The 27,892-nt window shown below is 39.4% G+C and overlaps 1 protein-coding gene across 1 annotated transcript; it reads right to left on the bottom strand.

Annotated features, from left to right (window-relative positions):
• Window positions 1–26,138, bottom strand: RNF144A (ring finger protein 144A). The gene is made up of 7 exons (XM_080616287.1): window positions 25,928–26,138; window positions 10,215–10,319; window positions 10,004–10,064; window positions 8,736–8,943; window positions 6,294–6,441; window positions 4,902–4,991; window positions 1–1,808 (listed from the first exon to the last, which is right to left on the bottom strand). The coding sequence occupies exons 1-7, from the start codon at window positions 26,060–26,062 to the stop codon at window positions 1,677–1,679; spliced, it is 879 nt and encodes a 292-aa protein (XP_080472413.1). The 5' UTR covers window positions 26,063–26,138; the 3' UTR covers window positions 1–1,676.
• Window positions 26,139–27,892: the final 1,754 nt, after the last annotated feature.

Here is a 27,892-nt window from a genome sequence, read left to right as displayed (position 1 = left end):
CAAAACAAAAGATAATAAGAAAGGAGTCATTTCCTTATCCTTAAGCTGTGAAAACATACTCCCAGCCTGTGGCAGCAGCCAGAAGTAGTTGCATTTAAGGGTCTTAATATATTTTCAGTGCAAATTTATCCTGGCTATTTATCCATCTCAGTACATCGATAATGCACAGAAATAAATAATGATGAAAAATACACAGTCAAACTTCAGTCCATGGCCATTCAGAAGAATGTTTTCCTTCAGTACTACACACAGACATACACATTCAGGTGCTTCATATTTCATGGTAAGAAGTTATTAGTCAAACCCTTGTAGGCTTTTGAAATTAGAGAAAAATGGTTTTCAACAAAATATTTCTAAAGAGAAGCTATGATGATTAATACAATGCTGACTAGCATGCCTTACCACCCTGGAAATACAGCACTGAAAATGCTGCAAAACTATCAAATCAAATTATTACTTTTCAAATAAAAGCTGTTTCATCACAGTATTGTTATTAACAGCACACACCATACATCATACAATGTTAACTCTGAAAATGGGCTAAATAGTTTAAAAGGAAAGTACAACTTCCACAAACATCCCAGGCATTTTTATTATTAACTACAGGGGTAACCCTGCTACATTTTTATACTTTAAAAGGAAAGGTTCACTGATAACCTAAGAGTCTAAATAGTAAAGTTAGTCCTGTATTTTTTTAATAATTACCCTAAAGACAGAAGCAAGCTACCTTGAACTTCCAAAATATTTCAATAGCACAGCTATTTACACATTTGGTTTAAATAGGATTATATATATATCTCTATATATAAAAAGATTAAGATACCTGGATTAGAAGTTATGTAGCCCTATAAGTGTAGCAGAACCCTAAACAACAGCAAAAAATAACAGTTCAGAAAAACACTAGTGGTCCAGCGGTAATCAATACCATCAATGCATTTTTAAAAGAACTGTGATTAGACAGTAGGTTTGTGTCACCACTCAACCTTACCGCTTCATCAGTTCATTTTTAAATGTAGCTTTCAATCTAACAAATTTCTTATAAGACTTCATAAAATTTCTGGAAGGCAACAGGACCAACCATGTCCCTCTAACCCTCCCCAAATTTGAAGAAAGGCATAGGATGGCCTATATGCACCTTACTGATTTTGTTATACTTGAAAAAATAGGTACTAAAAAGGATATTGTCATGGCTTTAACAAAAACAGATGCGTAGTAAACATAGTAAAAGTCACAATAAGTTGACTGATTTAAATGATCGGCAACTTAAATATATACAGGAATAAGACACCAAATTTGGAAGTGAACAGATATGCAGAGGGTTAGATTTGTATGCATTTTCAGCTTGTTTTGCTGATATCATTCAGTACACTTCCCAGTCCACCACAGGGCAGCAGAAACTTTTTGTATTATTTTTAGCATTATCACCTCTTAATTTCAGATAGCTACCCAGGTCCATGGTCTCCCTTTAGCACCAATTTTGCCTTCCATTATCCTCCTTGTCTATTATTGATTGATCTATGCAACAGTAGGTAACAACAGTTCCTGGAACCAAGACTGTGTGTCAATGAAAAGCAGAATGAGGCAAGTAAGGCTACAGCAATGTAAGTGCAAGAGGGAAACATCAACAGCAACAATAAGATCAAAACACATGTTGTGATGAGTCCAATCTTCTCGGTCTAGGTAGGTAGAGGGTCGTCATCTCCTTTATTACATTTGCACTTGCAGCACAGAACAAATGGTGTAGCAAGGAGAAGGAAAGGGGAGGCCACCAAAAGTAGAAGACCAAATCCTGCAAAAATTCCTACCACCTGCAAGAGAAAGGAATAGCACTGTGTTAGGGATAGCAGTTGTCTAAATTCTGCTGACACCCTGCCAGCATTAGTGCCCTTCAAAAAGGTCTCAGCAAACACCATTGACCCTACCAGAGCCAGGACTTCCCCCCAGTTGTACACTACAGTCAGCTCCTGCGATCAGTAACCATGACTGATATCAGAGAGTGAATGCTCATGTTTCTTTGCTCCAGTCAGAACCATGCTGCACAACTCAGTCCCATCATACAAAGTGATGCAGATGTTTATTTGCCTTTTCCAGTTTTGCTGTATCTCAAACAACTAATGAAGCAACAAGCAAGATACTTTCTTCTTGATCAAACCTAAATATTAAATATCAGGATCAAGACTACAACAGAATTAGAGACTCTCATTTCAAGGTGTTCCCTTTTTTACTGGTGAAAGCTCCAAAGGTTTTCGCGTTGTTCACAGAGATCTGTGAATACTCTCACAAGTTTCCCACCAGCAGGAAAACAAGTTTGGGAATCTCAGCCACCAGTTACAAACTCTATAGGAGGACTCTGCATATGCAATGGCTTTTTGCAGTCAGACCTGAGCTCATCCTGCTGCTTCAGAGGACATGACCTAACTCTATCTAAAAGCATCTTTATTCATTGACATTCATTGATCACCCTTTTCCCAGCATAGGCAGAGGACTACAGACCCACCCACCTTGTCAGTGCCAAACTCTATTAGTTTCCACAGTGTTTAAATTTGGAAAATTACTTAAAAAAATTAAAGTTGACATTCATTGCCTGAGGAAGTTTCCCATATGTCACAGGCAACTGTAACAGTAATGCTGCAACAATATGCCCACAAATTGTTTGAGAAAATAATTTAGATTTATTCACATGAGAGTGTCTGTGAATAATTTTGAATAATGAAGACAGGAGTGGAATGCTAATCTGCCAGCAAAACCTCACAACAGAAGGCAAAATGAAATTCGAGTGCAGTACTCATTAAGAATTCTTCTAGCCAGGGCTAGATATACTGCTTCAATTAACTGGCAAATATTTAATTAGCCATGGTATGGATGGAATGATTTACTCGTATTTTTGTCGGCCACGGACAATTTCTCGTTCTGATTACTATGTATTTCTTTTTTCAATTCCACTATCCAGGGATTTTTGGACAGGGGCTGAAAGGAAAGGCCGGTTGCGGGAGATGGCGCTGTGGGACAGCAGTCACTGCTGCCTCCTGCTAGCCAAATTCTTTCAATCTTGGCTTTTTGCTGTCCAGGGATAAGGAGGTCAAACTTCCTTGCCCTAGAAGTGTTTCTACTTACCAAGAGCAATTTCTTTTTCAGCTTCAGAGTTGTGCACGTTTCATTACTCATTTTTTTTACTGGAGGTGCTGACAATCTGATGCAACTTCCATTTATTAATCCCTGCATTTATTTACTACAGAAGTAAATCAGAGCTAAATTCTCATCTCCTTTGCACGCTGTGAGCTGCAACTACTGCCATACTGCTTTCTGGAGACAGCATGATCTTGGCTAACTCTTTGCAGCCTTTTGCAACTCTTTTGCAGCCTGGGCTAAGTGTGCACTGGTCAGACAGAGCCAAGCTGGAAGTTAGCAATCAAGTGGACCTGCCTGACTACTGGTAATTTTAATGAGATACCTATATACACCTTCCTTCCAGCCTCAATACATCATTAAAGAATTCATTAAGTTTCATTTTATTTGGGTTTATTTATTTATTTATTTGGGGGGGTTTGTTACATTTTTTATTTCTTTTTTAAACAAAACTGCTTGCTGAGTATTACTTACTCATGTTCTACTTGGTTTTGTTGCTTCTGAAGAAGTTGCTGCCCTACTCAGCATCAAGCCATCCCCTCTGGCCAAAACAAATATTTTTTTTTAAATCCACAAACAAACCAAATGCTCACTTCAGTTTACCTTGGATAAATATTCAAAAGAGACTTAACATAAGGAAACAATTGCAAAGTTGATTTAGCTTTAGTGGGTTTAGCAGAATTATATCCTGATTGGTAAAAAACTATCACTTTCTTTCTTAAAAATGACCAAAACATCAAGCATACTGTCTATCAAACATATTTGCAACAAATGCTGTGGCTAAGAACAGATTCCAAGTATCAGATTAATCACCTCACATTACAGATATATCAAGAAAGCTTATGTAGCCACACACTTCCTAAGATACCATTGAGTAAGCCAAGCAAAATCCAGTAGATTACTCAGCACCAAGGACTGAACAGAGGGAGAGGAATGCAGAGGGAGAAGAATGCAATCCTTCACCTTTTATTTCAGTTGAGCTGCCTGTCCAGGCTTGGAGTTTATTCTCTAGACTTGGTGTATACAGTTAAACGGAAAGAAATCTGTACTTCAAGCAAAGCACTTCATCTCAAGCTAAGGTAGCTTTTTTACTAGCATACAGTTAATTTAGGAAGAAATGACTCAGACACCCAGATGTCCCTGTATCTCTGAAATGACTATGAAGGCACTAGATTGGACCAAGTCACACACTAGCATTTATATTGTATGCATAGAAAGTAATGCAGAGAGCTTTTTCATTACTAGCATTCACTCTGGGTGCAGCAAAACTGGATCCAGACTATAACAGGTATCCCCACACTCTTCGTCAGCTTGAATCTGTGTTTGCAACTACTGATAAACTCAGAGGGGTTACCTTCTATCCAACTTACATGAATGAGTCAACTGGAGTCCATAACAAGATACCTAGCATACTTGGGTTAATTCATTTCCAGTTCTGAATCTGGAGCTAAAGATCTCTTGCATGATGAACTTCCTGTTAATAACATGGATGGTGTCAACCTAGTTCATCCTCCAGGTTTACTGAGAACATACCTGGATTGGCACTTAACTGGCTCTACAAACATACCCTTTCTAGTTCGCAGTGGCTTTTTGTCAAGGACTGTCCTCTCTGGGATAGCTAACCTCTCTAAGCTACTGCCCTCTTTAGAGCTGCTATGAAAATCAGTTACCATTTGGCACAAGAAATTTATCCTAAGGTATTAAAATGAGTATGCAAAGGAAGGCACTATGACAGTAATAGATCTGTAAAGAGCTTTTAAAGATCTGAGCTTTACCTGTGTTCTGTGCCAAATAACTGATGCTCTGGAGTGGCCCAGCTTGTTTCGACAAGGTCCTTTGTCATAATGTATAAGGAGAAAATCATCCTACAAAATATTAAACGAAAAAGTAGGCAATAAACAGAGGTACAAACTCTTCTTCAAGTTATAAAGTACTATTTCCTGAGAACTTATAACCAGGAATTGCACAGAAAGATAAAAGCTTAGCAAAGTGGATATGGTCAAGTCCAACCTTTCCAAATGGCTTTGTTTACAGTTAAAGTGTCTTCACAAAAAGGTTTGTTTAGCAAATGTTATATATCTATAATGAATTCTTCTCCCAAAGGCTCTCAAGCTGCATATTTAAATGCTAGCATGGAGTTTAGCAAAAGAATCCAAAAACATAAGATGACCACTGCATATATCTTGCACACACACAGAAAGAGCAAAGGAAAAGGAATACTTGTATCACAGACTTCCCAAAGTTGGTTCCTTTTACTAGCTGAAGAAGAAAAATACAGAATCTTGATAAATGATGCCCCTATCTGACCTTTTCCAAACCAGCCAAGACAGCAGGCCTAGTACCAACAGAACACAGTTTTTTAACTGAGCACGAAAGAAGCCTGAGACTTTAGGACTGTAAAGCATTCAAATGGGACAACCACGGGATCTGAATAGCTTTCGGGAGCCTAAAACATTTCCTTTGCTATTGTTAACAATGTTATAAAATAAAACAGATGGCATGGAAACAGATGTTGTATATTATATATACTCTGATCCTTGGGCAGGATAACAGGCTGATTTTTAAAATAACATAAACATATGACAGCAGCAGGTTATAGACAGACAAATTCCTGATGATAGGAGAACACTGTATTCTTTTTCATATGTCAGATCTATTTTTTGTCCCACAGAATACAATGAACAGTAAACAAATCTGACTGCTAGTCTCCTGCATGGTGACGCACCGAATCTAGAGTTTGTCTGTTAAACTTCCACACACTAAGAACATTGTTATAATCATCCGGTAACTCCTTCAAGGAGGGGAGCCCTGGAAAGTCAGTATTAAGTGAAGTATTATAAAGCAAAAAAAAAAAAAAAAAAATAAAAGACCTCTCCCACATGTTAGTTTCCATGTAAAGATTGCAAACAGAATATTTTCATAAAATTTTACTTTTTCATAATTATTTACTGACTCACATAAGCAAAATGCTGAGATCACACAGGTCAGACAAGTAAAACAGAGCATAGAAATCCTATCAAATTACCAGAATCAGCTCTGGTAGGTTGTAGTCCATGAAGCTGGGCAGAAGCTCGTGAACTACTATTTAATTGATTAACAAGACAGATGGATGGAAATGCAACGAAATTCTAAGCTTCTGAGAACCAGAGTGTATGGCATGTACTCACATCAAGAGATTCCAGGCAGTACCAGCAAAAAGCATGTTTGCAGTTCTTACACATCATTTGGGCACAGCCTTCATCTCGTTCAATGTAAACTTTACACTTTGGACAGCGTTTGATTGGGGCATCATCTTCTTCCATTTTAAAAACTGAACTGTGGGACAGAATGAGGAATTAGTAAGATGTGTGGCTGTGTCAGTTTAGTAAGAACTGTACTAAGAAGGTGAGTCTACTTTTTCATTAAAAAAAAATAACTAGAGATCCAGGTATTGAATTCACTTTTACTAATCAGATTATTTTGGCTGTACTTCATTTTTCAAACATATCTCAAGAAAAAAAAGTGTTTAATGACTACAGTGCCTATGTAAGATTAGGACATTTTCTTTACCACATAGTTTGCCAACTGGTTTTGTTATCTATTGATAGTAATAGATTGTCCTGGGTTCAGCAGTAGCAGTCATTTTTCCTCCTTCTTAGTAGCTGTTGCAGCACTGTGTTTTTGACTTTCAGCCTGGGAACAGGGCTGATAACACTGATGTTTAGACTGACCAAGAACTTTGTGAGTCTCATGCTCTGCCAGGGAGGTGGAGAAGCTGGGAGGAAGCAGGGACAGGACACCTGACGCAAACTAGCCAAAGAGGTATTCCATACCACAGCACGTCATGCCCAGGAGGTAGAACTGAGAGTTCCCGGAAGGGCTAGAGTACTGTGGGGTGGGGGCGAGGTACCGGTTGGTGAGCGGTTGTATTCTCTTCCTTGTTATTTCCTTTATCATTATTGTTATTGGTGGTAGCAGTAGTGATTTGTGTTATACCTTAGTTATTAAACTGTTCTTATCTCAACCCGTGGGAGTTGCATTCTTTTGATTCTCCTCCCCGTCCCTCCAGGAGCGGAGGGAAGAAAGGTGGGGGGGGAAGTGGACTTCGTGGCTCTGATTTACGGCCTGGGCTTAAACCACGACATAGATATTAGATAGTTATCTCCTGTTCACACCTAAATGCTTTGTATGTCTAGACCATTTTCCTCCCTTCTTTTTCAGAAGAGGAAGCAATCCCGGAATGACACAAGAAGCCCAGACCACATTCCTTCAGACTCGGGCACCAGGGATAGATTGCTTGTCTCCTTAAGGATCCTCCCTAGGAATCTCCCTCCACATGGGGAACCATGAGGTTTGGAGAGCATGCTGTTCTTTCCAAGTTGATCTCTTCATCTCTAGCACTACCCTAACCAGTCACTGGTCATGAGTTAGGGCAAGCACCACTTCTCCTCATCTTGCATGACTGTGCAAAACCACAGGATGTTCTTTTATACAGTGGGCACAAAGCAGAGGAATGCGGAAACACTGGAAGAACATTTCCCTTGAGCATCTTTCTACCAAATGCAGATTTTTGCGCACTAACAACCAAATTGTACCTTAACAAATGACACTTCCAGCAGCTACTGCCAGAGGGAGATACAAGAATGACTGATGGGGAAGCAACAATTTGCTGGAAAACAGGACTGACCCTTGATTGATTGCTTTGCCCAGTGGCAGGATAAAAACACACACTTGTTGGTCACACTACAAGCAACAGTATTACAGAAAAATGCTTTGAAACCATAAACTGTATACAAAACTCCAAACAGACAGTAGCTAATGGCACATTATGCTCTAAAATAATGGTAAAATTAACTTCAATGGAGTAAAAAATGAAGCATGAAATAAAACCTAAAAGCAACCAAAACACTCAGGAAAACAGATAAAGATTTTTTACCTTGCCATGAAGTTTAGTGAGCTGCAGTTCTGGTCAAGCACACACAAAAAGCATGTGCAAAAGTTACTACATTTGACCAAGAACACATCATGACATCATCATAGTTAGTCATCTGTTACAGCAAAGCATGAAAGAAGAAGGCAAGTTATGAATAGCTAGGTCCAAGGCTGGCCAAGCCCAGACATTACATGGTCCACATGCACAACGACCTTTCTTATTCACTGGCTTCAGTATGCCACTGGAAATGGCTTGAAACGGATCTTAAGATCATTAGCCAAATATGCAGCAGTTAGGATGACTGACAGGGTATCAAAAAAAAAAAAAAAAAAAAAAAAAAAAAAATCACTGTCTGGCATGATGTTACCACCCTTCATGCCATCCAGAATAGCAGCAGCAAGATTTTCTCTGAAGGGAAGCTCATGAGCTGCCTGGATGTTGTATTTTTTCCACTGGGGTGAAAGGGCAAAGGCTGAAGTAGCTCCTTAGTGCTTTGCTGGGAATGTTGGCAAGGAGTGAGGCTGCCAAGAGCTACCCAGTTTTGGAATACAACATTAAAAAGAATATGAATGAGTAAGTGAAGGAAGCGGCTTTAACACAAAGTATCAGGGTAAGCCTCTTCGCTATTTTCACATTCCAGTTTGTTCAAAGATGGAGTGTTTAATTTCTAAATAATTGATCTTTTGCAATACTTCACCTTGTTTCTCCTGGAAGAAAAGAGATTGGCATGTTCTCTTGACAGCCTTGACCTGGATGCCAATTAGATTTGCAAGCAGAGCAGAACTCAATGTCGCAGGCTTTGCACTGGACCAGCTGGGGGTCCTGTGGGCTTGATTCCTGGAGCTGGCAAACTGCCTGGCAAGTAGAGGATGGACACCAAGTCCGACATGGATCCAAAAGCACTTCTGCAACGGGACATAAAAGACCAAATTCAATGGTGGTTACAAGACCGGCCTTCTATAACAATATATTCCTGCTGAGGTTGACTGGCAGGGCATTTGAAGACACACATTTTCAAAAGAAGCCTTTTAATTTATGCTACCCATTGAAGACATAAATCTGGCCTGCCTTGCAAACAGGCACCAAACTGAAGTGGGTTTCCCGAGTTCTAATTGCCTGCTTTCATTAACTGAACTAAACTTGCTCTGAGAATGAGATGTTGCATTTTATTTCAGTTGTATCTCAAGTTAAATAGAGCATATACTATGCAGGTATAACCTATCAGGAAGTGTTTTCACAGTGCCTTGTCCATTAGGACTCTATTTCAAGTTGGCCTCTGCCCTAATGTAACCATATGATTAGCAATAGAATAAGACTGTTACAATCTCAGTCCTTTCTTGGAGGCTACTTTCTGGCAAGTCATTGCATGTTTCAAAGCCCACTGATGTCAATAAAAATCTACCAATGACTTCAGTGGTTTCTAGGCTGGAGGCTGCCCACAGCAAACCTTACTTTAAGTTCTCAACAGCCACACAGTTCCACATCCCCATAGGCACACAGTCAGCTTATATCTCATAAAAATTAACAAGGTTTATTTTACACACACAGAAGAGCTTAGCAATTCTGCACCAGATGGCATCACAGGGTATAATGGTGGCTCCATAAAAGGGGTCAGTCTACTTCCCAGCCCCTGGAGTACTGGTAGTCAAACAGCAAAATCAGAAATAGAAGTCACTCCCCCCCTTATAGAGCAATATAATACATAGCAATTTTCTTTCCTTATTTCATTCCCAGAATGCTGCAGTTCTGGGAATCATCCAGTCAAGAACAGAATCAATTTTAGGGTTTTTTTGTTGCAGTTGTTTGTGGTTTTTTCACTCTTTTGTTGGTGGTGGTGGTTTGTTTTGTGATGACCAAATGATTAATGCATAATGCTACTGTGCAGAGTCAGATTCTGATTTATGGGATCGCTCTGGAGTGATACCACTCCCACAGCTTTGCAGTGGGTAGTGTTACATGCGTTACCTCTTTCAAACTGCAGCTTCTTATACCTCTGCATGATTTCTGATGCAACCATGCACTCAATCTGTTGAGGGAAAAGACAAATTTCCAATTAGGAACAGCAATAATCTAAGGCATTTTCAACAAATGGAAACAAAAATATGTGACATTTAGAGGGTATTAAAAATGTATGTTGGCAACAATGGCAGCTGTAACACTTGTAGTAAAAGCATACCTCATTTTCTTGCAGATGACCTCGCTTTGGACAGGCAGCATCAGGGCAACTGATTGCTGTTTCTAGACCTTCTTTGATCAAAAGCTCCACATACTGTTTTAGGCACTGTAAGAAAGCCAAAGACTGAGTTAACAGTCCTACCAAGAATAAACCAGTTACTATTTTAACCGCTTTCATTTGAAATGGGAATTCTTTGAAAATACAAATACTACTGTCCCCCTTTCACAGCCATGGGCCACGCTCACAGCTTTTGCCACAGTTGTGCCTTTAAATAGCAAACAGCAAGTTCATTTCCACATCAAATAACTCTTCCTCAATTTAAAATATGCAAGCAAGTTAAGTAATAACAGTAATGGGGAAAAGGATAAATCAAACAGGGAGCTAGGAGGGGAAAAAATAATAAAACACCACGACTATAAAATTAGATTAACCACACTTCAAAAATCTTTATGTGACTGGAAACCACAACACAGCTTAGTAAGCAGTAACTATCCATAGACAGACATCTGTCAAGCATACCAAAAAGCAAAAAGGAGTGGTGCATCTTGCCTTCTGTTTCTAGAAAATAACTACCTGAACTTCATGGTTAAAGACGTATCTTTCTCATAGGAAAGAAAACCATGAGAATTAGGACTTCCAGAGAACTACAGTTTCCATGGGGACCAAATAATAAATATTGGTAATACTAATACTTTTCTCCCCTAGCAACCACAGCAATTTACCGAAGTCATAACTGAAAATGGAGCATCTAACAGTAGTGCACTGCAGGACTGTCAACAAAATGGAGAAGAAAGGTGGAAATTTTAGACTAAGTGCAAATTAATACCAAACCTCCTTATTCTTATACAGCAACCATCCCCTCCCACCTCCGCATTTCCCACATCATGGTGAGAGCTACTGTATAAGTGTCTGCTGGGGAGGCAAAGAGACTGATGGAGATACTAGCTTGATGCTACACAGAAAGAGCAATTGAGGGTCTGCTTTCCAGCAGATGGGTCACCCTGTGGTGCTGTCACCCTGCCTGTCAGTTCAGCTAGCTGTGGCAAACTAGAGACAACTCCAGAAAGTAAGCCCCTAACTCCCTGTTACCAGATACGTGAATAAAAAGCGAGGCTAGACCAACAGCAGAGTGATTTGAAGATACAAAACAAGCTCAGGATACAGCTGGGTGGGAGGTGAAAAGGATTACACACTCTGCAGCAAGCTGGCAAACCAGGGACTTCAAGTACCATTTTCAGACAGAACTTGCAAAAGGTATGCAGCTGCTGACTCACCATCATAGAATCATAGAATAGCTAGGGTTGGAAAGTACCTTAAGATCATCAGCCTGAGAAGGCAAAGGGCTACATCGACCTTGCCGAGTGCAGCATGCCGGACTGCAGGTCAGAGCACAAAGCCGCTTCTTCCTTCCAACCACATCATCGAACAGGCCCATCAATGAGCACATCTCCAATCTAACCCTTTGCATGTGGCTTGTGGCTGTAAGGTCCAGACTTTCAGTCTGCTCACTCAGCCTCTTCTCTTTCTGTTCTGCCTCTTGGATGTCTATTCATCTCCTTTCAGAGCCCCTATTACCTGTATTAATGCTTTATTCTAGATTTTACCTTTTGCAGCTTGATTGCAGCAAAAACTTCACTTCCTACCCACATGTTTTCTGGTGCTCTAGTATACAGCTTTTCTGGTGGCAACATGCCACCACCTTAACAGCACAACAAATTATGTCTGTCAGAGTCCCCTCCCCTGTGTCTCCTACTCAACTGAGACAGCAGGTCTATTTTTTAATTTTTTTTTTTTTTGAAAAACAGATATCTGATAATAGATATCTTAAAAAGCATTACATGTGTAAAAAATCCATGTGACAGATTATAGTCTTCCTTTTTATCAGTAGGGATTTAATGAAGAGAACGATTCACTTAGACGTTTGACTTGCAGAAGGTTTCCAAGGCTCATTTATAGCTCTGCAGGGCAGGTAGTGGAGCAATTCAAGAGAACCACTAGCAGCAGCAACCACAGCAGGCTAAGCTCTGCAAGAACCAGAACCTAGGTCACATGCCTTGGCAAACTGCGATTTCAGCTGCAGAGAGGTATTAGTGTTGCTATAATGACAGTGTTGGCTTTCCCTTTTCCCCTCCATTTGCAGACGCCAAGTGTGGATTAAAGCAAAAATGCATACATACATTTTTAATGCCAGCACTTAGTGCTTACAGAAAGTACTTTTCAAGCTGAATGAGCTTTGTCATCATTAATCATTAACGTGTAATTCTCCTTTTCAACCTGTTTGGGACCACTTCCAGAGCCTATTTGATTTGTTTCCCTTTCCTCATATCTTCCAAGGAATGACACGGTTCATCTCTGCTATGAGCACAGTCAAAGGCCTTCCCCTTCCTCATATGTGGCACTGGCCCCTATTTCCTCAAAACCAGCACGGCCAAAGTGCACTTCTTATGCTACACCTTCTGGGAACGCAGATGCTATCTCAGGCCAAGAATTATCACTCCAAATTAAGCAGAGGAAAAAAAACACCCTGTACACTTAAGACTCTCACTCCAGAGAATTCTTGGGTGAAGGAGCAACCTTCTTCAGCAGGAGAATCTGAAGCACAGGGCACCAGTGGCTTCTCTTGGGAGCAGACACAAGACGTGCCACTTGTGCCAGTAAATTTTAAACTGGCTACAGTACTGTAAATGCATTAGCATGCAATCAAAAATATAGTAGGATCAAGAACTCAGTTATACACTATGAAAAATTCATTACAAAACAGCTACAAAAAGATGATGAATTGTTGCTCATTTTCTATGCAGCTTATAGCTGATCCCATCCTGGAAGAAAATATCTTTATACCCCTTCCATTAAGGCAATAAAGCAGTATACAGGATGAAAAAAAAATGTGAGACTGTAAGTCACGCCAAACAACTTTCAAAATGAACTGTGTGACATGGGCTTTTTTTTCAGAGAAAACAGGAGCTGAAATTAGGTACCTAAGGTCTGAAGTAGGAATAAGGTCACAAGATAACCTTCTTGTTGCACATTGACCCTTTATTAAACCATTATGCTGGGGAGCATCTTTAGGCTTCCTTTAAAGGACCTGTGTCAATGGAAAGTTGCTTTTATTTGAAGCAATACTTTTGCTAAATTCCACTTCTTCCTTTCTTTAAAAAACTCCAAAGCCTCATTGTATTTCAGCAGTTAAATAAGTAAATGATATTTAAAGCAAGGCACACTTGGATATACTCTAAACCTGTCAAAAACTGATGGTGGTTATTCTGCACATTTCCACTTATGTGCTTAATCTGACATGATGAAACCATGGTAAGATTTACCAGTGCACAAAAAAAGAAAAAAAATAACTCTTTGCTGAATTAAGTAGTTCATAAGAGGAAGCATTTTCTTTGCACTCAGTTTTGTACTTCATTTCTGTACTCTAACAATTTTCACTTGGAACAGTGAAGACCTGTCTAAAGGGATGGAGCACCCCTCCTGTGAGGAAAGGCTAACAGAGTTTGGATTGTTCAGCTTGGAGAAGAGAACACTCCAGGAAGACCTTATTGTGGCCTTTCAGTTCTAAAAGAGGTTTATAAGAAAGATGTCATTTTATAACAATTGTAAGGCAAGTTACTCTGGTTTATGTTGCAGTTGCAATAAGTGAACAGGTAATGGCAGTAGTTTCAGCATATCAAATGACTCAGGGTAGCAGAAGAACAATTATCATAAACCCTAGGACACTACCAAGATTGTTTGGTTCCTTAACTATACAGATCTATACACTAACATCCATTTTACAACCTCACAAATTTTTAAATTAAAAGGATATGGCAATATACCACCATATATGAATGTTATACAGGAAATCCCACAAAACCTGCCATATAGCTTGTAATTTTCTGTAGACAAAGAAAAGCAAAGCACTGCACAATATATGTTATGTGTAAACTATATGAAGACTACATAAACTATATTTTAAACTTAATATAAGATTATATAAACTGCAGGTCAAAATGCATCATAAGCTCCAATTACTGCTAAGATCAGTCTGAAGAGACTGGTTAGCTCCCCTGAGCATTACACCTGTATTTTTCCCTGCATATGCACACTCTGCATGCCTGCCCTGTTCTCCTCCTGCACATCACTATTGTCCTTTCTGGTGCCTGGATGACTTTTTCTTTCACCTCATAATCCAAGAATCCTACTGTCCTTTGCTATCCCCATGACAAACAGCAGGAGTACATCCAGTTTGAGAAGTTTTGGCCCAGATCAACTGAGATCCTAACTCAGCAGCAGTTTTACTATCAGCTACCTATATAAATTAGGAACATCTAGGTTTTTTTGCTATGACCTTAGCGATAGATGGCTAATAAAGGAACGACTTCCTTTCTGAAGCTGCCAACCATACCCTAATACTTGGTATTAATATAATTAATATAATATTATATATAAGCTCTGCAATATGTGTTGTACTTCAAACCTCTGTACATCAAGGACATGCCACACAGAAAGGTATATTCAATGACCCTTGATGATGGGCTATTGCTTTAGAGCTGTATATCATTTTGCCTATCGCTATAAAGATCAAAATACCCTGTGAGAATCAAAATAATTATTTTTTTCAGAATTTCCAAACTATAACTCATAATGTTACTCTGCTGCATTCAATTCTAACAAATCTGCATAGGCCACAGCAAAATCTCAGTATAAACAATAATTTTCTGTTAGGAGAATTTGAACAACAATTATGCCTATTTCTGATGATAGTGCTTTGACTTATTTTTTCTGACACCCAAAACCAAATAAAACCCATCATAATTCATACAAAGGAATTTGACTTTCATTGTTTCCATATGAGGCAGTATTTGTCTACCATCTACTTTGAAAGAAAAATGTGTTCACTTGGTGCCTTAGGTAATTTTACAATACAGAATGCACATAATTAAAAACACCTGAAGATACTTTTAATCAACATCTCCCTTTTTTTAAATATAAGAGCATAACTTTTTGAAAACTTACAACAAATTTATTTTTAAGACCGTGTTATTGCTATTATTGCAGGAGACAAGGAATGGCTTTTCAAGATACCACCTTTTATTGGAGAGTTAGGAAGGCAAAAAATAGTCCTGTATTATTTTCTTAACTATTTTTAGGTGGATTTTGTCAAAATGCAGATTTCTAACTGCACTAGCGCTGCAGATGCAAGTGCCAAGTCATATGGGAAATTTTATAAATAAGTCAATGGGTTTGGAAAGGCCAAAAAAGCATGACAGGACTGCAAAGCCAAGAATATCATCACCATATCATTTATTTCTTAAAACTTTAAGTGTATTTTAGTGCTGGCACTAGGCCACAGCCATCCCAAAACGGAATGTGCACTACACACAAAATCATCACATGCTGGTATTGGTGAAACATTTAAAAAAACCCAAACACCTACTGATAAAATTGAAAAGGAAAAAAAGAAATAGAAGAAATCTAGCATTTACCAAGTTCTGAAAAAGAAAGGGAATAAATTTTTTTACAATGAATTTGGTAAAGGTGAATGTTATATATAGATTGACAAATATTGACCAGATAAATAACCCTTCACCTTGGACTGACAATCACTAAGACTTTTGCACCACACTTCAGGAACACAAGGAAATGCTGACATGCTTTTTCAACAAGGGAGATTTTTTTTCTTAATATTTTTGAACCCCAAAATCTGATTCTAAAATTAATGAGCCTAAACTTCAATGCATAGAGGGAAAATGGAAAACAACACTGGGAAGAAAGCTCAAACTGAGTAAGATGTTTCCAAGTATGACGATTATTAACATGTAGACTAAATCGCTGGTCTCACAAATTCTGCATCATCTGCAAACCAGGATTAGATAAACTTCTAAAAATATAGACATACATACACACACATGTATTTTTCTAAACTTGAATTCAATCACATGAAGGGTCAGGAAAAGCTGGTTGTTATTTCATGATTCATATTACAAATTACTTAAGGGTAGATGAATGCAAAGATCCCTTTTGGCCTTATATTCTAGGAAATAATATGAAAAATATGAAAGGCTATTGAGTGAGAACCTATTTAAGAGTGTTTTGTAGCTATGCGTTGTCAGTTTGGTCTATTTGTAGGTTTTGTGCTAAAAGGATAACAAGTCAAAGCTCAAAAATCATGTGATGATGCTACCTAGATGAGAACAACTACTGCAACTACTTTTAATAGAATTTTGTAGTATTTTCATGTTCTGCAGGCATTTTTCACTACAGAACTTAAAAATGAATATTGATAAGGTAGTATCTTTTCTTTACCTAAGACAGTGTAATACCAAGGTTATTCTACTGCTCTGTGCCAATTCCACTAAGCTAATTCTGCAGGCAGTCTGGTGAATAGGTAAATCTACTGATGGAGACATTGTCTGTAATCTTTCAGGTAATGTGATGTAATGCTCTTTTTAGCTTCAGATTAGAATAGTACATAGTGATGTAATGTGCAATACTCACTAGGGCAGAGGGAGAGAGAGTGTGTGAGATTGAATGTCTCCACTGCAAAAAAAATTGGAAAGATTAATTTGGGTGTTGATGTCTCAGGTGGAGGTTAATACTCTGAGACTTATAGATCCCCTTCCTTTTGTACAAACAGCAAATTCACTCTGGATTAGAGAGCTTTTCTCTGAAGAAAGCAATACAACACTTCGTAGGAAGACTTTCCATTTAGGCAAAGCTGAACAAGAGGAAAAACCCCTAATAAAAGCAGCCTACAGCTGGAGTCTTCTTTGAAGAGGAGGGAAGAATGACAGTAAAATTTGAGCCCGAGTCTTCTCTATTCCTGAAACGCACAGATTCCTGCAGACATATATCATATGTTATCTTTTTTTTTTTTTTGAACATTTTGGTGGATATTTGTAAAAGCAACAGGGATGCTCATCTAGGAATCACAGAATGGTTTGAATTGGAAGCAACTTTAAAGATGACCCAGTTTGAATGCCCCTGCCATGGGCAGGGACACTTTCCACTAGACCAGGTTGCTCCAAGCCCCGTTCAACCTGGCCTTGAACACTGCCAGGGATGGGGCAGCCACAGCTTCTCTTAGCAACCTGTGCCAGTGCCTCATCACCCTCACAGAAAAAAAAACTTCCTGGTACCTAATCTAAATCTACCCCCTTTCAGTTTAAAGCCTTTATCTCTTGTTTTATCCCTACATGCCCTTGTAAAAGGTCTCTCCTCCATCCTTCTTGTAGGTCTCATTTAGGCACTGTTCTAAGGTTTCCCCAAAGCCTTCTCTTCTGCGGGCTCAACACCTCAGCTCTCAGCTTATCATCACAGAAGAGGTGCTCCAGCCCTCTGATCATCTTCGTGGCTCTCCTCTGGACTTGCTCCAACAGGTCCACATCAGTCTTACGTTGGAGGCCTCAGAGCTGAATACAATAACCAAGGTGGGGTGCCCTGCTGTGTTGCTACTCCAACAGTATCAGTGTGGTTGAAGTCCCCCATGAAGACCTGGGCTTCTGAACATGAGGTTGCTTCTGTCTATAAAGGGCCTCATCCACTCAGTCTTCCTGGTTGGGGGGCCTGTACCAGACTCCTCTTATAAGGTCAGCTGTCTCTGCTCTTCCTTTAATCCTGACTCCATAATCTCTCACAGTCAGCTCCTCATCCAGCCTCAGGCAGAGTTCCATGCAATTGAGCTGGGTATTGACATAGAGGGTGACACCCCCTCCTCTCCTCTCCCCTGCCTGTCCTTCCTGTACAGCCCGTTTCCTTTCACTCCAACACTCCAGTCATATGAGCCATCCCACATTTAAATTGTGTTTCATAGGAAAAACAAAAATACTTTCATCCACCTTTGTGGTAAACTTAGAGCATGCAAGAAAACATGACAGAAAAGAAACAAACTGGTAGGCTCCTTGGAGACCTTGTAAGGTTCTTTCAAACTTAACACACGGCCTTTTTGTGTAAAGTAGTAGTTTTAATCCTGCCTCAAATCTATTCCCATTTAATCACAGGCTCAATTTTGAAATACTATTGCACTGCTGCTACAGCATGCACAATTCTCCACATCAGATCTACAATCTGGCTTTTTAGTATCACCCTAATCTTAATTTGGGTAACAAGTGATCTACTGGAAAATATCTATGCACTTAGTCATAGAGATCAGTCTGAGGCATATACATGACCATGGGAGTGATTTTCATTTTTTTATTTGTTATTACATATACTGTCAACTATACTGACCAAATCCAAGGGCACAAACTATATTCAACCTCACAAACCACCCAGAGCTCAGACAGATGTACATTAGATGTTTAAGTTTTGTGATACTACATTGAACTTCAATAGATCGTTTCCACCTTTACAGACATTTTCTCAGACACATTAATCTACTTTCAAAGAAATCTTCACTACCAACATCCCAATTTTTATTAACCCCGCAGCTGATTCATCATTCTTAAGAATAAATCACAGGAAGAACACTGAACATGTCCCTTATTCTTGACATATAATACTTCAAATCTACAAATGTGAAAGCAACAATAGGAACGTTTGCCCTTTGTATCCTCTGTTTTGTTGCAGAGGCAAAAATTATACTGCACAAGCATACAAAACTCTGACTCCAAGGCAAGCAACTTCAAGGCACTCCAGAGCTCTGCACTAGGGATATATCCATCTAGTGACCAAATTTGGCCTCATGTGCTATGAAGAAGGTACACACCAAGAGAGAGAGCTGGGACAGGATCAGAGATAGATAACATGGCAGGTGATAAACATTTTCCCCAAAGTGGCAAGTCATTTGAAAAAGGCTCTGTTGGGCAGGCTTCCTGACTCTACCTGCTCAGCACTCAGCCTCTTTTCAAAGATTCATTTTTGTTCAAAAATGCCAAGGGTAAATGCCTTTTCCTTCCTTTGTGCTGTCAGTTTTTAAAAACTAAACCAGCTGTCCTACAGCCCTGCTACAGCCTCTATTGTCAGCCTAAATCTAGTCACATCATCTTGTCTTTAGATGATGATGAAACAGTGTCTTGGCTGGGGAAGACAAATATTTCCATGTCTCAGGATAAACCATATGAGTGTCCTACGTATTGGTCTTGTTCAGAAGCCCTTGTGCTCCCATCAGCTGGTGGAATTTCAGGATGGGAAATGGCCAGCAGCCTGCCAGGAGCAGGGATTCACTTTCTGCAAAATGCCACTGTGATTAGTGCAGAGACATCTGGTGATTTGTCCTGTGAACAGCCATGCAGGTTTTGCTGCTTTGGCTCAATCCCCGCCCAAATACTTTTGACAAATATCACAGTAATCTCTGTGACTAAGTGACCTTAAGGTCCTTTCCAACTCAATCATTCTATGATACGATTCTCTGACACGATATTCACATTAGGGATGAGATGCCACACCACTCTTGAGTGCAGCCTCCAAGCCTTCTGCGTTGGAGTAACTGTGTCAATTTGAGTACAGGGAAGTGTCAGCATCAGGCCGTCAGTCAACAAATGATGAAGGTGAGGGCAAGAAAAAAAAATGTATGTATAAGCAAGGATGCAGAAAGAGGAGCCCTGATGGCTTCTTCAGTTTGAGAAATATTAGAATATGGTGAACACCCTTTGAGACACAGCAATCAATGGCTGTGGAAATTCAAGCAGGACCAAGCAAAAGGAACTAAATGAAACTGAAAAAACAAGAGTGTGTTTCCAGTTGAATGTCTTAATAAAGAAGGGGAAAGCAATGAAGACTTTATGTCTATCCTTTAAAATGGTGGGTTGTTGCTTTCTGTTTGTTTGTTTTTTTGGAGGGACTTTATAGGCACATTTATATAAGTGTGTACTGTAAAATATATAGAAGATGAACAATATTTCTTCAGAGAAATCTTTCACATACGTAGACAGAAGGAAATGGCCAAATGAGACAATGATAATATCTTGCAGTTCGTGCATATCTTAATCTTAGATCTTTCAAGTGGATGTACATGTAAACACATTTTCATGTTGTATTTTTACCCCTCCATTAGGTTGCATAAGCTGTTTGTTCTTACTTATTCAGGGCTGCAATTGGTAGAAACACAGAGAACAAACTTTACAGAAAGAGATTTGTTTTCAAATGCCAACGTATGCAGGATGCAACTCAAATATTCAGGAGGGAAAAAACAACAAAAAAAAAAATTCAGTCTTCCCTTATATGGCTGTTTGAGAAACATTTATTCTATTTCAGAACAGAATTAATATTTGAGTGGGAGGACAATGCACCTGCACATAAAGAACCTTTCATTTTTACATGCAAAACATTATGCAAACAAAAAATGAACTAGTTTTCCCAACACCCAAATGAAGATGGGTAACGTTAATCTCATTTAGTAACATCACAGGAGAGGGAAGAGCTAAAGGCTCTGGATAAAGCTTAGATTTCAGTCAGGGTTCTGCAGTTCCCAACTGTACATTAATTACTCTGTAAATAGGTGAGCTTATGATTTAAGCAGGGACTTTTGTCATCACAGCACTCACAAGACAAGCCAGAGCCCAGTTAGCCATATGACGTGTGATAACAACACAGTGACCGCTAACTGTGAAGCCCCTACGACACATCACGTGTCAAGATTAGCATCAATTCTCTGCTAAGGTTTGGGGGGAAGCAAGCACAAGCGGCAAGTGGTAAGCTTTGCCAGCAGCTGGTGGGAAACAGGAAAACACTACAGCTACTAAGAAGTACCTAGAGCTCTGTAACATCCCACAAGCCATTAGATTTCCCCCTCTCTCCTGTTCCAAAGCAAGCAGAGCATCTCCTCTTAGTAGAAATAGGGGACAGCCTCACCTCAGCCTGACGCTCTCCTGCTGAGGCAGGTTCCCCCTGGCAAGCAGGGACAAACCAAGTGGGACATGGAAGGCAGTCAAGCCCACCTGCTCCAATCCATGCTGCTTTTGGTGTCTGCTTTGCCCAAGGGCAAGGAGAAACTGCCACTGTCTGCCTTATTTGGAGCGAGGGATAACGTTAAGTAAATCATACTTTTTCCTGTCATTCAGCTCAGAGGCCAGCAAAGCTCTGTGTTTCCAGTCAAGCATGACAACAGGGGAGAGAAAAAGAATAAAGAAAAAAAGATGCCTGCTGCCAGTTACAGGCAGGATATTTTCCTTGCTGATCACAGGGTCTTCCTTTCAGGTCTCCAGCCTATGAAGAAGCTCAATTAGAGGAATTACTAGAATTAAGTAGACATATATGAACAATCATGATGAACCAGGATTGCTGTATTTGCCTAAAGAGGGCTACTGATAGCAGGAGAGTCTACCACTATCCCACTGTCATGCTACTTGAGAGAGAATACACTTAGAGAACTAAACCACAGTCCTACCAAACTCAGGGACACCTAGATGTCCAGGGAAGATTAACCAGCTGTCTCAAGGGCTTAATGTAGAGCTTGGGGGTAAGAATCAGAGTACAACTGTCTACTAAACAGATACAGAATTGGCATAGCAGTGTTAGTTTCAAACACCACAAAGTTGATCTACTGGCCAACAAGAAATCACAAACAAGCAGCAGAAAGTAGATTAGTTTTGTTATCTTCTTTCTGATTGTAGAACCTCTCTCTCATTTCTAAATAGCAGTCTTTCCTTCAATTGGTAACAAGGGGGTTGCAGATTAGTAATCAAAGTAATTTTTTCCAATCAAAGACAAGTTCTCTCTCAGGATTCGTACTTCTTCTAAATATTTGCTTGCCTGGACTGCCTACTTGACTGATTTTAAATTTGAGAAAGGTAAGCAACAAAGCATCCAGTACCACAATGATCAGAACCACATAACATCCTGAAAAAGAACTAAACAACATAATGTGAAGAGGAGCTTAGCCTGTCTTCAGTAAATGTGGCATTACTGTACTTGCAACACATTATTTGACACTTCTATGCATCTATTTATACATATATAAATGATGTAATAGATACGTACACATATACATCTAATCCTGAACCAGAACAGATTTAAGCAACTATCTGGTTGATTTCCATGGAAGAACATCAACTGGAACAAAGCCTGTTGTAATATTAGTACATATAAAACTGGTAAAACATCAAGGAAACATCCTGCCCTTTAAGGCACATGAGCATTTCATTATAGAATGCAAAGTGGTCAGGATTTCAGGCAGAAATTGGACTAGAATTACTCTCTCCCTATCTCTTCTTCTCACCCCCCCAAAAAACCAAAGACATAATAACTGGAAAATTAAAATGACTGAAATAACTGAAAAATTTTGGTGCTTTAATTATTGCAAAACAAATTAAACAAAAAGGAAAAGTGATGCTCTGTTTGCTTCACTCTCTTTTTCTTCTGGAGGAGATAAAAGTTTCATAAGGAAAGCTTTCTGAAGAAAACACACAAAATCAACTACTTGTGGTAAGGCAAGCAACTGATAAGTGATGATCTTGAAGTGTAGGGTTACTAGTTACGTACTGTGTGCTATTTAAGTAGGGAAAAGTGAATTAATAAAAGCAAGACCTTTAAGCATTTTGGTCCAAAATTTGTAGAGCACAGTTAAGACGCATCCTATTGCCAACAGGATTCCAGAAGAAAAGAGATACTAGCTTGCCTCTTGACAATACCCGGAAAAAACAAACAAAAAGCCAGCAGCAGATAGCTTGCTTCCCTTTCTACTCCCTAGACTTTTGTTCCTCTAATACCTCAAGCAATCCAGCAACGGATACATTCCTAATGGATGAGATACACAAAACTTGAGAACTCACAGCATTGTGTGCACATTAACGATCATAATGATAAAAACCATAATGGAGTATTGTGCTAATAGCCACAACTGGCAAAGTAATACGATGGGAAATTGTAGCATCTATGCCTTATCAGCAGAGGAGTGGCGGTCTGCTCTATTCAATCCATGTGCAGCTCTGCCAGAGAGCAAGAGGAAACAGTGTCCCCATTCTATCTTTCTGAATAGCAATGTTGTGTTACTGGATAAGTGTCAGGAAGAGACAATCCTTCATGAGATCTCTACCACAGCACTTCTATGGTTATAAAGAATGAAGACTTGCAGATAAAAATACTATAGGATTGAGAAATCTGCACGTTGATCTAAATTCTGCTTACATGCCAATAGCACTGCACATGAAAAATCTCTTTGTAATACATACTCATTCTTTCTCAGCTTGCTGTGATTTAGGCAGAAGGGCTAGAAACTAGGAGCGAGAGCTGCAGCAAAAAGTTTTCACACTTGTAATGTACGTAACCCTTTTTCTTATTTGCTCATGTCACTGCAGAGGCCATTAGTTACCTCAGATCATTCACCAGATCATCTCAGAAGCCGAGACAAAATTGTATATTGGTCAATCAAGAAAAAAACAGAGATGGTCAAATATTTCTCCAATTATATTTCCACTTATCCTAGTATAAGGTACTGGATCTACTGTACATAAACGCCATCCAAATCTTGAGTCAAGAGTACGTTTTTTTTCTCCTGTTGCTTTTTAGTAACTTTTCATTTGGCAATTTACAAAACACAGTTCATATTGAGGATTGCAATGGTGATACCTAGAAACAGTAAGTTTCTGAAAATCATGACTGGAGTAACATCAGTGCATAGCTGTCATACTCTTCCTTAACCATTGCCTGATTCGTTATGGAAGTATTTTCTTACACAATTTAATAACTAGCAGGCTGTCCACAAGGTAGAAATGGAGGCCATGGGTTTCAGTCATGCTGAATTCCCGGGCTGTAACAGGTTTATAGCTATTGCTGCTTGCAGTTGGGACTGATTGTTATTTCTTTCTCTCCAACCATCAATGCAAGCAAGAGCAATACTATTTCTTATTAATTCACAGGAAAACTCTAGGGTAAATCATTTTTTCAGGGCACTCAGATGTCACTGTAGTGAAGCTCATACAAATGGCAGACGAGTCAGACACAGGGCCTATACGGATGCCGGGCAGCGACTATTCATTAGGGACTGTAGTGACAGGACAAGGGGTAGTGGGTTAAAACTTAAACAAGGGAAGTTTAGATTGGATATAAGGAAGAAATTCTTTACCGTAAGGGTGGTGAGGCACTGGAATGGGTTGCCCAGGGAAGCTGTGAATGCTCCATCCCTGGAGGTGTTCAAGGCCAGGTTAGACAGAGCCTTGGGTGACATGGTTTAGTGTGAGGTGTCCCTGCCCATGGGCTGGAACTAGATGATCTTAAAGGTCCTTTCCAACCCTAACTATTCTATGATTCTAAGGTACGCTGATTTACTTGAACAGGTCAAAGCTGAATGAACCATTCAAGACAATTAAATACAAGTGGTAAAAATGGACTGATGATTCCACCTGAATAGAATTCAACACAAACAACCAACATCACCACAGTAAACTTACTTAAGCCACATCCTAAGAACATGTTATTGGCAAATAATATCTGTAACAGGTTATATCTTTCAAAACAGTGGTAGGAGTCAGTAACCCTATTCTACCAAGAAAAAAAAAGGAAGATCAGTGATGGCAGCAAACATAAGGAGGGATAAAGTAGAGAAGAAAAGACATATCTGGTAACCCAGATTTTCTGCTGCCACTTAAATGTTACTGAAAAATGAAATTAAAATTTTCTCTGCATCCAGGCAACAGGGAGAGACACAAGAAAAGCTCAGCTGTAAATAATCAGACAGTAGAGAACAGTTTTCATGAAGCCTATTATTCTGTTTTCCATGAAGCCTATTATTTTATATACTTTCTCATGCTTGAGCAAACACTCCTTTCAAAGTGCATAATGAAGCAATATGTACTTTTTAATTGGACAGGCACAGTGTTTGCAACAGACTGTTTACCTGCCTGCATGCTTGCTTTCTCTTTTCCCAAGGAACATCAACTTTAAAGTTGGTTGTGACAACTTGGAGTTTTTAGAATATTACATGTATTAGAAACTGAGCTGTTTTCATTGGGTTTTTTTGCCGTTTTGTAACCCCCCCCATGTCTTCTCAATAATCATAAAATAATAATCTATTATTTAAAATATTTCACAAAGCTGGCGAAAGGGCTGAAAGTCATGTCCTGTGAGGAGTGGCTATGGACCTTGGGTTTGTTAGGTTTGGAGAAAAGTAGGCTGAGGGGAGACCTCTCTGCTCTACACAGCTTCCTGAAGAGGGGATTTGGAGAGGGAGGTGCTGATCTGTCTCCCTGGTATTCAGTAACAGAACACATGGGAATGATTCGAAGCTGCTGCAGGAGCGTTTTACACTGGACATTAGGAAGCATTTCTTTACAGAGAGGGTGGTCAAGCACTGGAACAGGCTTCCTACAGAGGTGGTCAATGCCTCATGCCTGTCACTCTTTTAAACACATTTGGACAATGCCTTTAAAAACAATCTTTAACTTCTGGTCAGCCCTGAGGTGGCCAGGCAGTTGGATCAGATGAATGTTTTGGGTTTCCTCCCACTGAGAGGATTCTATTCTAGTCTAGTTTAAAGGGAGAAAAACCCAAAACAAACTAAATACAAGCCACTGATAAATAAAAGAAGAAAGTGTGAATAACCTTGCTGAGGAGATAACTGTATAAAGCAGCATACTGAAGCATTGAATAATTATTTTTTTCTTTTTAGACAGGAAAACTGAAAAGGTTTACTTGCTAGCATTTGTGCCAAGTATGCAGCAACAGTATTTATTTCCACTGCAGCATCAGTACTTCAGGGAAAAACCCACTCAACAGAAATGCACGTGATTTCTGCAGTTAAAATTGTGCATTGTTTCTTATGCCAAATAAAAAAAAATAAAAACCAAACTCACCAGGGTACAGAAGATGCATTGGCATTGTGCTATTGTTGTCATCTGCTCCACAGGATATTCACCAAGGCAGAGCTTGCAGGACACTAATGGGTCAAGTACTAAGTCCCAGGTAGGCCTATATCTTGCTGTAGTCATTGCAGAAGAGTCTGAAAAGCAGCACAAAAGTAAAGATACTCCTTCATTTCCTTATATTGATACAGTCCATTTCTGCCACTGGAAATGTCATTATCAGCTGCTGCCTTTGGGGAAAAAACCTATAAACAGCAGTGGCTAATTCAGCAGTGTCAGCACTTGCAGTAGGCTATATATCCCCTGTCTGGTAGAACATGCATATCGAAAGCGAAAATGGGAAAGAAAGCCCACATAATACACTGACAAAACGTGACAGCAAGCAGGATATAATCTCAGGTCACAGACTTTTGTCCGACATAATACATACCAAAAACTCATTCCCAATTTCAGTTATTTTTAATAGTAGTTACAATTACATTATAACCAATAGCATTGATTACCCAACACTTAAAATGCATTCCTTAGCTCCCACAACTCCAGCTACCCAGGCGACACCCACAAGGTCTTTCACAAACCAAGCATCTATTATGCCCCTTTTCCAGCCTCATGATATTGCAACTCACAGAGCCAGATATTTTTGTTCCCGAGAGCATGACAGATCAATCAGTTTGCTAAGTTAATTTTAGAAACAATGAACACTCTGAGTACATTCAGAGTTTCAGCCTGCATTTTTCCTCCAGTCTTGCAATATGCCAAAAGCACAACTTTGTTGTAGTAACAATCAACTGGGGCAAATACGAACACAAAGTGACCTATAAAAAGAGGCTTTAATGCCTATATATCACCCTCAAGACAGCAATAGGAAAGGACCATGCAAAGCATCTTTATCCTAGGCTTTAGGGCCCAGATGGAGAGTTGTCAACTGACTAACCAGAAAGAAAATAATCTCACACATAACAAATGTATTCCCACAAAAAGGAAAGCTAATTTACAAGTTACACACGGGGGGGGGGGGGGGGGGAGCTAAACAAAACAAGAAGCCAAACAGTCCTGCAAATATTTTAGGTAGCTTATGTTATCTTAAGACCATATTTATTAGTATTGTTTTGTCACTGTGACACTGACTTTCCAAGTGTGGGAAAATTCACAACCTGAGGTTACTGGGTGGTCCACAAAAATCTCACCTCCCCCATTCCCAAAATTAGCTGGTTCCTTACCTGTCCCACACCAGTAGTTACACCACTCCCACCATGATCACAGATTTTTCAGTGGGTAGGTTGTTTTTACCTCCTTTTTCTTTATTTCTGCCTTCATTAGCACTTGCAGGAACTGCTTGTATCTAAATCATATTACCCCATCCTGCAATGAGATGATCTCCAGAACTACAACAAATTGATGTTTATTAGACTAGGTCTAGGCCTATATTTAAGCAAAATGTGCTTTTCCCCCCCCCAGGGGAAATCACATGGACAGTTCAAAGGCATGTTTGTGAAGTCTAAGACTTTAACAATCTATTAATTGTGGATACTATTCCAGCAACGTCTCTAAATTTTCCGAAACAAAGCGAAGATTTTACTTTAGCCCTCCATTCAGTCTAATTCATCAAAAGATGTCCTTTATAAGGCACCTAAAGAACACACGAAAAGAGCAGAGCCTAGTCATACTTATTTCATACTTATTTACTTAGTGCAGCCATCAGGGAGGAGAGGGGGAGGTTAGAAAGATTAAACATCCTATTTTCAGGGATGCTCTGGATCACTTCCTCTGAAAGCCCACCCACAAACTCTAAACTGTTTCAAAGGGAAAAGATGAAACCGTTCTGCAGAACAGTACATGAATAATGGCTTCACATCACAAAACAGGACGTGTGCTGTGCAGTCTTTTCTGAGACATGAGAGTCTGACATGGTGATATGAATGAAACCCCAAGATTTTTAAGGCTATTAGACTGCTG

This window comes from Psittacula echo, assembly GCF_963264785.1.
Source record: "Psittacula echo genome assembly, chromosome: 4".
Lineage (NCBI taxonomy): Eukaryota > Metazoa > Chordata > Aves > Psittaciformes > Psittacidae > Psittacula > Psittacula echo.
This window is presented reverse-complemented; position numbering and strand designations above follow the sequence as displayed.

Excerpts from the sequence above, each read along its gene's own strand:
- RNF144A (XM_080616287.1), bottom strand. The coding sequence starts at position 26,062 with ATGACTACAGCAAGATATAGGCCTACCTGGGACTTAGTACTTGACCCA. Across the intron at positions 10,065-10,214 it reads GTCATCTGCAAGAAAATGAG|ATTGAGTGCATGGTTGCATC; the intron begins GTATGCTTTTAC and ends TTCCCTCAACAG. Across the intron at positions 1,809-4,901 it reads TTATTTGGCACAGAACACAG|GTGGTAGGAATTTTTGCAGG; the intron begins GTAAAGCTCAGA and ends TTTCTCTTGCAG.